The 14,196-nt window shown below is 43.4% G+C and overlaps 1 protein-coding gene across 5 annotated transcripts in view; it reads left to right on the forward strand.

The window, feature by feature from the left end:
• PATL2 (PAT1 homolog 2) overlaps positions 1-14,196 on the forward strand; it is a 443,602-nt gene that overhangs the window by 284,437 nt on the left and 144,969 nt on the right. For all 5 annotated transcript variants that reach the window (XM_085621371.1, XM_085621372.1, XM_085621370.1 and 2 more), the window contains 5 exons: positions 3,085-3,159; positions 9,104-9,242; positions 9,556-9,676; positions 10,475-10,572; positions 12,945-12,998. In XM_085621371.1, coding sequence (XP_085477497.1) covers positions 3,085-3,159; positions 9,104-9,242; positions 9,556-9,676; positions 10,475-10,572; positions 12,945-12,998 — 487 coding nt within the window. The remainder of the gene's footprint in view (positions 1-3,084; positions 3,160-9,103; positions 9,243-9,555; positions 9,677-10,474; positions 10,573-12,944; positions 12,999-14,196) is intronic.

The raw sequence follows: 14,196 nt of genomic DNA on the forward strand, positions 1-14,196 counted from the left end.
GATTTCGCTACTTAATGCCGAGCCGAAAATCCTCGCTAAAATACTGACCAACCGTTTGATTAGGGTGATCGGGGACCTGATCCACCCGGACCAATCCGGTTTCATCCCGCACCGTAACACTGCGTTGAACCTTAGGCGCCTCCACGGCGTGCTCGCAAGGACGGGGACGCTGCGGGAGCCGACCATTGTGGCTGCACTTGACGCCACGATGGCTTTTGACACGCTAGAGTGGGCATATCTGTGGGCTGCACTTGCGAAATTCGGCTTTGGACCTGGCTTTGTTGGCTGGGTGAGACTACTGTATGAAGGACCCTTGGCTAAGGTTGCGGTTAATGGTAGGGCGTCCTGCCCGTTCGTGCTGGGGAGGGGCACCAGGCAGGGTTGTCCCCTGTCGCTGTTGTTGTTTGCTCTCGCTCTTGAACCGCTGGCGGCGTGGATACGATGGCACCCGGACATAAGGGGGATCCAATGGTCACCAGATCATGAGGACCGCATCTCTCTTTATGCCGACGACATTTTGCTATACCTCACTTCACCCAGGAAGTCTCTCATAGTAGTCTGTGACGTTCTGACTTCTTTTGGTAGGAACTCTGGTCTCACCATTAACTGGGGGAAGTCGTATCTGTATGCCCTGTGTGGAGACGTCCCTGTTCTCCCGCGGAATTGCTCGATCCAGATCGCCCAGGAGGGCTTTTTGTATCTAGGGATCTATATCTCCACCGATCCAATTGTTCGATATGAGAGAAACCTGCTCCCTCCATTGACGCGCCTGCGGCGGGATGTGGCGGGTTGGCGGCGGTTGCCGCTTTCCCTCCTAGGCCGCGCCGCGCTGTTCAAAATGATGTCTCTTCCCCGCTTTCTCTATGCCCTACAGAATACCCTGGAGCTGGTCTCGGCCAGCTATTTTCGGGAGGTCGAGAGCCTCCAGCGCTCGTTGCTGTGGGATGGCCGACCGCGTATAGCTATTGCAAAGCTGACCCTTCCGTGGTACGATGGGGGTATCGCGCTTCCTGACATTAGAAGATATTATTGGGCCACCCAGTTGAGTGCGATCAATCATGGAGTCTACGGTCCGGCGCTGAGCCCCGGCTTCGCTATGGATCGGTGGTTGCTGCGCGGGGGTAATTACTTTAGAGCACTCTACTCCAGGTCAACGGATGGGTCCCTCACGGGGCCAACCAAGACGGCGGTGCACGTGTGGAAGGCGGTTACGAACTCGCTGGGTTGGAAGGATAGGCTTACCCTCGCTACTCCGCTGTTTGACTCTGATATGTTGGGGAAACTTTGGCACACAAAGGGGTTCGAGAAATGGGACCTGATTGGGATATCCAGGGTGGGGGACCTGCTGGTTAAGGGACGAGTGAAGTCGTTTGACTAGCTACGGACGGAATACGAGCTGGAGGGTACGGAATATTTCCGGTATGCACAGGTACACCACGCTCTGCGGTCCGTCCTCGTCGAGGGGGAGACGGTGCCTGAGTCCTCTCCCTTGGAGGATCGGATCCTGGATGGCCATATGCCGGAGAGTACAATCTCCTTAATTTACAAGAGGCTTGTTAATGTCCGGACTGACCTCCTCCTAGGGGTGCGTGAGCAGTGGACTAGGGACGGCCTTGAACTGGATGATGAGGACTGGCAGTATGCCATCTCATCTCCTAAGGAGGTCGCGATCCCGGCACGACTAAGGCTGGTGCAGCTTAAGATACTTCATAGAGTCTGTCACGGGGCCCGACTGATCCATATGGGTTTCTCCGAGGATGGCTTATGTAAGAGGGGCTGTGGGATGGTGGGCACCTTCCTACATATCATATGGGAATGTGGTGTGATCACGGAGTTCTGGAAGCGAATTCATGTTGTGATGCAGGAGGTCACGGGTATTGCACTGCTGCCAGAGGCACGGCGCTGTCTTTTGAATGTCTGGGGTCCTACTGACTATGATGCGGCGCAGACTCAATGGGTGACCCTAGGGAATATGGTGGCGAAGCATGATATTGCACGACTGTGGGGTTCTCAGAGACCTCCCGCTATGGAAGCATGGATGGAAAATATGGACTGGAGCATGTTTAGGGAGAAAACGGTGTATAGTGCCCGGGGGCGGCCTAAGAAATGGCATAAGATATGGGGGAGATGGAACCAGTATAGGGGTGATATATGTCTGCCCCCGGCCACTGAACCGTTGGAGGAGCAACTTTCCCCCTAGCTTCACTTCCAACTTGGGGTTTTTATGATGATTATATGCTAGAATGTTAGCGCCTCTGCTTCTCCCTCATCCACCCGACCGGTGGCTTTGTTCTGACTTTGGGAATGGGGCCGCGCCCCCATCGGGAACTGGCACGAGTTCATTGTGTATACTGCCTTGCTTGTGTTATTTACTTTCAGGTTGTTTTAAAAAAAAAAAAAGGAACCTTTGTTTTTCTGGCACCAGAGCTGTGGACACTTCCATGTGTTGTACTTAATTGGCTGCCGAACCTCCGGGATGTCGGCTGAATAGCTGTGTTCCAGACCGACATAAATAAAGGTTTTAATTTAAAAAAAAAAAAAAAAGAAAAGAAATCCAATCTCTAATTTCGGCCCTGATTTGCATGGCAATTCCCCATTCTCCTGAAGATTTTGAGTACTTTCAACAGCTGAACTCTGTGGGGAAAACATGAGGTCAGTGGTAACTGTGGACCTACTAATTCTACTTCATTCCAGATCGGGAGTTAGGATCTCTCATAATGAGAGCCACTGTGTCGATTAGATTGAGTGGAATTGGCATTGAAATGCCTTTTAGTCCTCAGTTGGTATTTTCTCTGTCATACTACCAAATAAGAGGAATGCAAAATGTGCAATCTCTTCTTTTTCATTAGTGTTTTGAGACTTTAGTTTTCATAGTTTTCCGAAGTACATGAGCTTTCACCTCCTTTCTGGAAGTAGCAATGCTCAAAGGTTTCTATATAGGTCAGGTATGTGATTCCAAATGTGGGTTCCTGCCTAGGTAGCCTAGAAAAGATTACTGTTGTAACATTTGTAACATATACTTCCCTTTTCCTTGTGATTTGTTCCTGCCATATGTAAACCTTTATTACATTTTTACTCTTGTAGGATGCCAGGTCATGTGACTCAGTTGCACCCCCAGCATCGCAGAATTTTGAGCCAGCGACAGCAGAGGATGCAAAGGTAAATCCTTAAATTCAACATTTTTTTTGAGTCTGGAATGTACCAGGGGAAGATGGGCCAGTGAACATAATGTAGGGAATTTCCCAAAATTGATTGTTTTGAGCTTTGTTTTATCAGAGCATTCTGGAGAAGAACATTATCCTGTATCAGTTTAGCACTTTAACATCAGTCTGGAAATGTCCAACTCGACTCCTGCAGAGCTAATCGTTCCTCTGCATGGCTAACCTAATACACCTGTTGAAAAGGTTTCTGTACAATCAAAGAAAATTGACTCTTATCCATATATCCAGGGATATTGCTTCTAATATGCAAAATATTACATTTTCTCTGCCTTAAAGACCCAATGACCCAAAAACAAAAGAACGTGGCACCTCAAACCAGAATAACCTATTACATCATAGCCTAACGTGGCAGTCCATAGCACTACACAACAGCATAGCATTGTATAAGAGTAACGCAGATCTGCTCAGCATGTCATAGAAATGACACAATAGCCATATAATATGTAAAACTGATCAGCTGATGCGCTGATCCGTGGTTTTACTGCAAAGAAAACAAAGATTCGCTCCTTAGTACAATCCACCTTGATTTTTTTCCTTTTCCTCTGCTCCATTTCTCCCTTACAATCTTCTCATGCTTTATCTCTCTACGCTGAAATCTCCCCTCCCACTCTGAATGACAGTGAGTCCCTCCGCCCTCTGACTCTCCTGTTTAAGGAGTAAAAACGAGCCAGGTGGTGTGCAGGTGGCTTCTTAAAGAAATTCCAGCTGGTGCACGACAGGCTGGTCACCTCTCTGCCACCCCTCTCTACCCCTCAACCCCCGACACTTCTAGGCCCATGTGCCTCAGCATTGGCTAAACCACTGTAGCTATACCGTGGCATAGGAAAGTGGTTAATCTTTGGTGTAGAGCTGTTAATTTTTCAAATCTGGCCCAGTTGTTTGAAGAAGATACCAACTGACCTTGGGCATCGAACCCAGGTTGGGGTTTCCTGTCATCCTGTTTAATCACTTGTAGTTTCAGAATCTTGCAAAGTTTGTTGTAATTTCTTGATGTAATTACAAATTGTGTGGGCAGACAGACATCAGTTTCTCACTCCTTTTATATTGCATCAGTTTCTCACTCATTTATATTGCACAGACTAAAGTGGATTGCCACATGCAACTAAAGTGCTATAGAATTATTTGCAGATTGGTAAAATTAACCTTAATATAAAATAAGCCCAAGCATACCCATTACTGTGAGCTGGTGCTTATGATGTATCAATCTTATTTTGGTAAGATTTTGTTGAAAGCGTGATCTAGTTTGCATTTGTGAAAACCGAAATCGGCTACAACTTTTTTCAATTGTTTTTTTTTTAAATGTTTAAACGTTGTTGCATAAGTGGTGGTCAATGGTCTAGCCTGTATTGGGGACTTGGGTCTGATAGACTCCATCACGGATATTTAGTGATCATAGAGTTTAAATCCAGGTCAATGTATCAAAATACTGGTATTGCTCACCTAACAATGTAAAAATCCTTCAAGGAGGCACTATATCTCTTGTTTGTGGAAGCTGTTTACGGTGATCCCACAAGGAAATATGGTCTAGAAATTTATGGAGCATTAATTGCATGCTTAATTGCAGACTGGGGATTTGCATATTCTGTCATGGATTGACACCCAAACCAAACTTTACCAAACCTGGATTCCAAGAAGTGATAAAAATTTCTCACTTTGCCTATTTCAAGGACCGCTGTTGGGGGGGTGCATAAGGAGGGGGGGCCTGGTAGTTTTCAATATTAGTAATAACTTGTACATTTCAGTTTCACATGGCAATTCTTCCATTTCTACTTAGTGCAAATGACTCGTCTTCCTATTAACCAATTTCATGGTTGATAATTTACCAGCATTGAAAGGATGGGAACGGAGTTGGACTTGGCGGGATTCAAACTAGTGACCTGTAGATAGATGGCGAGCCTTTAGCTCATTTGGGTATCCTGCCAGCCTTTGATCATAATTTCACCTATAGAAAGTCCTCTTGTTTCCTTACTCTGGTCTCTTTTTTGCACACTTTGTGTAGTGTTAACAAAGATGTATTCTTTTCACTGTGTTTCTAACATTACCAAAATGACAGGCACAAGACCTAAAACCTAAATGAGGTATGTTCGTGCATCAGTCATTCAAGATGCATCCTTGCCTTAAGAGCTCTGGGGACTGTTTATTGTGAAAGAAAGTTTGACATGTTTTTGAAGCTAATGTCAATCAATAAGGGTTTGTAAAGTGCACTACTCCGCTGTGAGTGTTTTATGGTGCCGGGGGGAGGGTGTGAGCACCTCCGTTGGGGTCATTTGAAGAGCCAGGTCTGGAGGTACTTCCTGAATTGGTGCAATGTGGGGCTCCATTGGAGGTGAAGGGGGGAGTTATTTCCAGGTTTTGGCTGCAGGAGAAGTATCTTCCACCTGCTCTGGTCTTGTGAAAATGTGGGACGGTGGCTAGGATGAGGTCGGCCGAGTGGTCGTTTCTTTTGGGGGCGTGAAGGAGATTCGGTCGTTGAGGTATGGGGTCCGGTGTTGTGGAGGGCTTTGTAGGCGCCTGTGAGCAGCGTGAAGGTTGTTCTTTTGGGGAGCCAGTGGAGGTCACAGAAATGTTGGGCGATGTGGTTGTTGTGGGACATCAAGGATTAGTCTGGCTGCGGCGTTGTCGATGGTCTGTAAATTTGGTTGCAATGTACCGCCATTTTGTGCTAATAAATGTCTGTACAAATCGGTACTTGAAGATTAAATGCCAGCAAATGAGAATGTCTTCTCCCTTGTAGTATGATGATCAAAATCTAGATAGGTTACAGTACCACGCTCCACTATTCCCTCGTCTTCTGGAAGGAAAACGGCACTCACGGGACTTGATTTCAGCAAGGTTTAATCGTTAAAACCGAATGCAAAACAGACGCGTTTCAGAGTAAATCCTTCTTCAGTGTTTGCATTACGCGCTGTGAGGCGCCATTAAAAAGGGACACATTGGTCGGCATAAACATAAACAGGGGACTTTGACGCACTGTGTTTCCATGCGCCATTTTGGAGTGGTGATTTATCCATTCATCGATATGTTACCATTGATAAATACAACGTTCCATTCTATCGCATTTCATCAATTCATTACAACATGTAATCATGTCATAAAAAACAAAAATTTGATAATTTCGCCGTATATCGGCTTTTTGCAACCAATAGAACATATTGTACATGCCCCTAGTTTATCATAATAACGCCGTGTATCGGCTAATGCTTCCCCATGTTTCAGGTTCCCAAGAACACAATGCTTAATCATGACGACTTTTGATTTCATAGAAAATGCTAGTTGCCCAGGTGCACCGCCAATTCTTCCCCACCATTTAACCCATTCTGGGACTTAGATTGGAGATCTATGATGTATCTAGATTCTAGTCTTCGTAATTTCAATACCCTATCACCTCCCCTGATGTTGAATGGGACACAGTCTATGCTGAAGTATTGCAACAGATCCCTGTTGCTGTCATGTTTGAAGGCGAAGTGGCGTGCCACAGGATAATTAAAATCCCTCTTAGTGATAGCACGCATATGCTCCAGCACTCTCAGTTTTACACAATGTATTGTGCTACCGATGTATAAGTCCACAGGGACATTTCAAGCAATAAACTGCATGTGTGGTGTTGCAAGTCATGAATTTGTTAATCTTTTTGGATGATCTTAAGCATTTTATCTCGTATGTCAGCACCCTTTTACTGAATGCGCAGGCCTTGCACCTCCCACAGAGGAAAAAACCTTTGTCATTTATGGTTCCCTGTCTTGGTGGTACAATATCTAAATGGCTATGCACCAGACTGTCTTTGAGTGACCAAGCCTTTTTGAAGGTGATTAAAGGTGCTGTTGGAATATCTGCACCAATAATCATGTCGGTCTTTAATATGTGCCAGTTTCTCTTCATTATTCTCCTCAGACTGCTAGCATCCTCCGAAAATGTAGTTATCATTCGGAATTTGCCGGTTTGTTCTTTGCGAACTTTTTGCTCCAATAAATCCTTCCTAGGTATTTTTTCCACTCTTTTAAGAGTGTTCTCGAGCAAACCTAGGGTATATCCTCTCTCAAGGAATCTATTCAGGCTTGCTGTAACTGCCAATTTGAAGTAGCTTTCTTTTGAACAATTCCTTTTCAGTCTGAGAAATTCCCCATACGGAATGCTATTCTTTAATTTTTGGGGATGGCTACTGGTAGCATGTAAGGTGCCGTTTCCAGCGGTCGGTTTTCTATATAGGGCTGTTGTAATTTTACCCTCCTGTATCACAACCCTCAGGTCAAGATAGTTGGCTGCCACTACACTTATCTCACCTGAGAATTGTAAATTGACCTCATTCTTATTCAAATGCTCTATGTATTTCTCTGCTTGATTTACCGACCCATTCCATACTAGGAAAAGGTCGTCTATGTATCTGTACCACGATACTATATTGTTGGTCCAGTCTGTATTAGCCTCAGACCATGCCACCTGCTCCTCCCACCAGCCCACGAACAAGTTCGCGCAACTGGGGGCGAAGCAGGTGCCCATCGCGGTACCCGAGATTTGTCTAAAGAGGTCCCCCTGGAAAATAAAGATATTATTGAACAAACAAAATTCAATGAACTCCAACATCTTGTTATGGGTACTGAATTTCAAAGGTCGTTTTTGGAGAAAATATCTGACCGCATTCATGCCCTGTATATGGTTAATACAAGTATATAAACTTGTGATGTCCAGAACAATCAGACAATAAGATGGTTGCCAGGTAAGTTCCTCAATGTGTCTAATGAAGTCTGTGGAGTCTTTAATGTATGACTTTAGTCCAAGTACAGCTTCAAATAAAAAATGGTCTAGGAACCTGGAGAGATTTTCTGTTAACTACCCATGGAAGAAACAATCTGTCTACCCGGGGGTTGATTTTTGTTCTTATGCACTTTGGGTAAGTGATAAAACGTGGGTAGAATGGGATTATTAGTTCTCAAAAACAAATATTCGTCGCAGTCCAACATAGATTGCTCGTACCATTTTTTTATTAAAGCATGTAATTGTTCTATGCTTTCCTGATACTTCACAGGTGTAGTCACCTCGTAACAATTCTTATCTCCCAATTAACGCATGGCTTCTGCCACATACATGTCTCGGGGAATTAACACAATGTTCCCTCCTTTGTCGGAGGGTTTACAAATAGTCAATTTGTCTTGTTCCAGATCTTTAATGGCAAGTTTCTGTGTTTGGGTTAGATTGTCTTTGTTATGAGTCTTTAAGTTGTTGTTTTCTCGAAATTTAATCTGCTCTTTAATGACAGTTTCAGAGAAGGTGTCTATGGCATCAAAGGGCATCTGTGGTAGAAACTTGGAAGGCAATTTCATGCCACTTTTAGGTGTTTCCTGTGTTATGCCAACCCGTGTTAGTCTTTGACTCATGGTCGTCGCAGACTCTGGTTCTTCCATGGTCTCTTCTTGGCGCAGGTCCTCTAGAACTTCCAGAGCAATTAAATCATTGCCAACCAGGAGATCGGTGTTCTGTGATTTCAGTATTTTTGTTTCTTTTGGTGTAGGTTTCAATTTGAAGTGTTTATGCAGTTTTAATTTGCGAACAAATTTGAATAAATCGATCCTTGTTTGAGTGAACTCCATTCGGTTTTGTGGGCAGAAAGTTAGGCCTAACTTAAGTACCGATTCTTCGGCTGCCGTTAGGATCTTAGGTGTCAAGTTGATTATTGTTAGCTGGTCGTTCATTGTGGTTACAGTACCACAATGAAATTAATAAATGGTGTTATTATTACTTAAACCCCCATTCAGAGTTTATTTACCACAAAAATGGCCATTTCATACAAAGGAAGGCAAAATTGTCTCTTTCCTAATGCACCATCACCGCTTTTTGTTAAAAGTGACGTTTGTCCTTCTTTTAAAAATAGTTTTTGTGTTCTTTAGCACTGCCCGGAAGTCGTGGGAACGGAGACCTGATCCATATGCCAGTCTCATGTCTGCAAAAGAAAAGGAGTGGGTCATCAAGCTACAAATGATTCAGCTGCAAAGTGAGAATCCTCACCTGGATGACTACTACTATCAGGTGAAAAGAGGGAATGATGGTGCAATATGAAGTGCACAATATGTACAAAATTTACAATGCAATGGAATTTGTCAGATGCCCAAAAGTAGGCCTTTTTCGATAATCCTCTATCAATTGTACCTTGTAGTGTTCTACTTTGTTCTTCATACACTACTTGGTTTGCAGTTTACTGTTTAATCCATTTACAGGCTTAATGATGCATTTTATTCAGAGCAGGGAACAAGCAAAGTTAGGTAGGACAAGATAATTTGAATAAAGTCCAACTACATACTGGTAGGTTTTCCACCTTGTTCACAAAAATCTTTGTCTACAGGCCTACTATGAAAAACTGGAGCGAAAATTGGCAGATGAGGAACTGCTTGGGGAACGTATCAAGCGTGAGCCCACAAAACTTGTCACACCTTATATCCAGAAAGCTGAGACCTACGAGCCAGGTACACAGTGACAAATTTGGATCGGTCTTGATTGAAATGAACAAGACCTCTCTGGAAAATTTTGAGCTTTATATATTGTCCATGCTTAATTTTTATGTAGGACCTAGTCTCACCGTCCTATTCATTTAAAATACTTTGCCGAAGTTTATTGCTTTTTTAGTGGTGGGAGAAGTCAGCGGTCGAGACTCAAGAGGGTTTGTTAGTGATCTGCCCATCAATTTTGTGATTTTGACCTCTCTATGGACTTATGCACAGTAGTTCAGTCCTCCATAGAGGACGTTTAGAGTGATCAACCAGATTGGCAACTTGTCCTCTATCCTTGTGGCTGACGTGTTTAGTCTTTTTCTTTATTTTCGACTTTGTCATTTAATGACTTCAGAGACTTCTCTTGTCATTCAGAGCAGTAACTAAATGTGTAATATATTTTAGGAGGTGTAGTGGGGTCACCATGTGACTTTGTTTGTTGGATAATATGAAGAGAAAACATTAACAGATTTTTCGCGGTTCGGTGGAATGAAGTAGTGCTGCTAACAGGCACTCCTGTTTTGCACTTCTTGTGGTGGTGAACGTTTTGCTCACCTTATCATTTATCAGTAAGTATAAAGACTGGTGTAAGTACCCGACTCCAGTTTGTGCTGGTTAATAACTGGCCCTTACGTATAGTTTGAAAAAATCTCTCGTTATAAATGCCCTGCCCTCCCCCACCCCCTATCCTTATCTATCTAGCATGTCAAAATGACTTTTATTGTAATTGGACTCTATTACAATAATGGATAACGCTTGCATTCTTTTTCCCAGTGGTGCACATTGAGGGCTCATTGGGCCAAGTGGCGGTGTCGACGTGTTACAGCCCCCGGAGAGCTATAGATGTCATTTCTCACTCCGTTCTGGATGAGGTAAGTCAGTTTTCCCAGTGTTTTCTCACTGGTCTCTGAAACTGCTCTGGTTTTTGATACCGAAGATGCATGGTTTGATAGTGTAGAACTGAAGCATGGCTGGAAAGATAATAAGTGGATGTAGGCATGAGTAGTTTTGTTTTTCAAAGAAGTCTTGATTGCTTGCTTGCTGACTAGAGTCCTTTATCTGCACTTGTAGAAGAGATCTCCATTTTCCTTTAGAGTTACGTAAGCTACAAATTTGGGATACACTTTAGTAAGAAGGTGCACCGCGTACCAGCAGAGGCGGTCTCATTCAGGACAGAGCTGCCGAGTTTGGATCTGAGGAACCAAATTAGAGTTCATCGTTGGCTCTGTATCTGATACTGGACAAATAACTTGATCTCCCCATGCCTGAAAAAACAACACAAAAATGAATGTCCTTGTATGGCGTAACTGGTGCTCATGTACGTCGCTCCAGTACCTTCAGGTCAAGTTTGTGCCATATAATAATGGGGGGAAAAAACCCAGAATGTAGCACTTGCCTAAAAGTTCCTTCATTGACGAAGGCATTACTTCACCAGGACAAAGGAAAGGACATCCTCTGTCCTAGTGTTTAATTTGTGCCAGTGGTTACAGCTGGTGAGCACTGGCACTCATTTTAGGGGACCAGGATTTACTTTCATCATCCTGTGCCTTTCTAGAAATCTAGATGCCCTGCCTGACCTTTTATCTTTCCCCTTTTGGAAATCCTTTTGCGATACTTATTCCTTAAAAAGGTGGAGTATGCTGTAGCTGCTGCAAGACGGTCATGGTGTGGGAGCAGCTGCCATGAAAGTGTGAACCTTGGTCAAGGACTGCCTGCTTCTGCCTCAATTTGAGGCCATTTGTACAATAGCAGTTTTTGAATTTTTTTTTATAGTGGAGAATACTTTGCTAAGATGCATATTTTTTGGGGGTGATTACACTTAGATTGCGTCTTTTTTTAGCGAGCTATAGGCGCTAATTGTCACTGTGCGCCAAACTATGCACTCAATGACATTACAGAGGATCGGTCTGTAATGCCCTGTGATATTGGAGCAGACTTTGAACTCTGTTTATGTGCGTTTACGTCTGTGCGCATATTGCATTAGCGCACAGACGCAAATGCACATAAACACAAACATACTTTGGCACACAGCGACAATTGGCGCCGGCGCAGTCATCTGTAATACGGCCGATGGTGCTGATTTTAAACTTAAATACCGATAAGTATTAACATAATTATATACGATCATTGTTTATTAGTGGCCTTCTGCCAACTTGTTTTCGCACCCTCGGAATTGCAGTGCTGAATAAAATAAATAAAATAAAGAGAAAAGGCCCAGTGTTTTTAGGTTGAGCATTCGAGACCTCTTGTATATACTTAAGTATATACTTGTATGTGTATGTACTTTGTAGGCTCTGGAGATCAGCCGTTGGACTTGTCTGCTTCCGCTTGGACTCTTTTTTTTTTTTTTTTTTTCTGTTCAACTGCCTCTATTTAACTTTCTTAATAGAAAACGAACTGTAGAGGTCAGTAAAATACCAGAATTGCTTTCTGCTGAGGTACTTTATTTTATTTTTCTGGCAACTGCCTCTATTTTATTGATAGAAAATGACCAGCATAAGTCAGTAAAATACCAGAATCACTTTAGCATTCTCTAGATTCCAGTCAATAGAATGGTCTTCCACGAGCACCTGTAGAGAATAGTATTTTTTTCAAATCTTGTATTTTCAGTGATCTGTCCACGAAGGCCCCGATGTTATATTAAAAACAGAGCTTTGAACTATATCATTTACCACTGAAAGGAATATTTCTCTCCATGTGTTTCTATACCCGGTGTGTCACGCAGTTTGGTGCTTACCTTCCCTCCATGTTAAAGAACAGTAGATGTTTTAGCACCCTGGCTAATGTACTGCATAGCTAAATACATATAAGGTCCCAAAGGCGAGACCAATTGAGTTGCAAATGCTTGTTTCTTTCTGCCAGTGTTGCTAGATGTCTGCATTGCCAAAAACACATCTGCGCAGTCTTGATTCCTTGTCGTGCCTCTGTTTTCTGTACTCTCCACTTGTCACGCTTGTATGTTCATTTGTAGCCCTGCTTTCTCCCCTTGTCACTAGTGTACTGTCTTTTTCTACCCTCCCACCGGCATAGATTAAGCACTGCTACTATCCCGTGGTAACTACCCTTGTGTACGTAACCCTCCACTTGCAGTAAGGAAGAAATCCAAAGCTGCTATATTAAAACATTTAGATGACTTAAATATACCTCAAACGTAAACACAACACTACTGCTGACATTAAATACTGGGAACGGAAATTTACAGTCCTAATCTGTGTAATCCCATGTTTTGTTCCTCTTTCTCTAGGATATTAAGGCGTTGGGTTACCAGAGGCTGAGGGTGCTTAAAGGCATCGAGAAGGTAAGATGCAGCAAAGTAGATGGCAGGAGATTTGCTTATGTTAAAGTTGCCCATAAAATGTATAATTATTTTAAACCTTGATTTAGGACCAGGGAAGACCTGTAAAAATAAAGTGGCTTTTGGAAGTTCAGTTTAATAATTGAAAACGTTGGGGGCAGTTATAAGTAGGCCCATTCCTCATCCATTTCGGTCTACCCATGTATTAAAAGGATGAAGGTTTTTGTTGTTGTTACTGCGTGAAGTATGTGGTTGGGGGTACTCCAAAGGTGGAGATAGTCCTTGGCATGGCACTGAGTAATGTGAATGGTTGCACTAGTGATCACCTCGTTCACACGCCATGAGCTTCATGTGCTGATGATCCACGGATGGTTGATTGTAGAGTCTGTGAACCTAAAGTGGATCCTCATTGCCAGCAAGGAATGGGCCATGCTCTGCAAGCTATTTGCAAACCGGCTGCTAGTGAAGGCAGTGTGAATTCTGATACCATACCAAGCAGAGAATGCTCACTATGTTCTGTTTAGTTCTCGCCTCTGGACCACTTTAGTTGTGTGGTGAGAGCGATCGCTGTGGTACAGCACATACCAAAAAGCACCAACTAAAACGTACCCATAGGTACATGTATAGAAAGGGGCCTTTTGACTGCCCCTTTCAGCCATTGGCAACAGTGGCTCATCTCGTTTTAGGCATTGGTTAAAGAGATGCCACCCATCAGCGTCCGTATCACACAATGGCTGTTCACAGATATGGAAACTTGAAAAAGAGTACCCTACTGATTCTGGCACCCAGTTTTAGCAATGCCGCCCTCATTCAGATCCTCTTTTCATCCATTGCTTTTTGTTTTTCCCAAACACGCTGTTTGTTCATTTTTTTTTTTCCTTCCAAGAGCAGTGAGCAGTTTTAGCAAGGTAAAGTTAAAAATAAAAAAAGAGTTGGCTGCATTACATGGCACACACATGCTTGGCATACGTGTAAATCACAGCACATGCATGCTACTGCCAGCTATTTTGGAATGTTTTCTCCCATTCCAAGAAGGCTGTTGGGTACACACATGTACTCTGAAGCATCCTCAGTGTGCCTGGGGAATAGTAGCGCCAGTGCAAACCAGCATTGGCGTAGCTAATAGTGTCCAAAGCTTATTTCTTAAATCTAGCATCAGTCAGAAATGTTAATGTTTCTAAAAGAAATCATTAAAAAAATA

The sequence above is a fragment of the Triturus cristatus genome, chromosome 8 (genome assembly GCF_964204655.1).
Source record: "Triturus cristatus chromosome 8, aTriCri1.1, whole genome shotgun sequence".
NCBI lineage: Eukaryota > Metazoa > Chordata > Amphibia > Caudata > Salamandridae > Triturus > Triturus cristatus.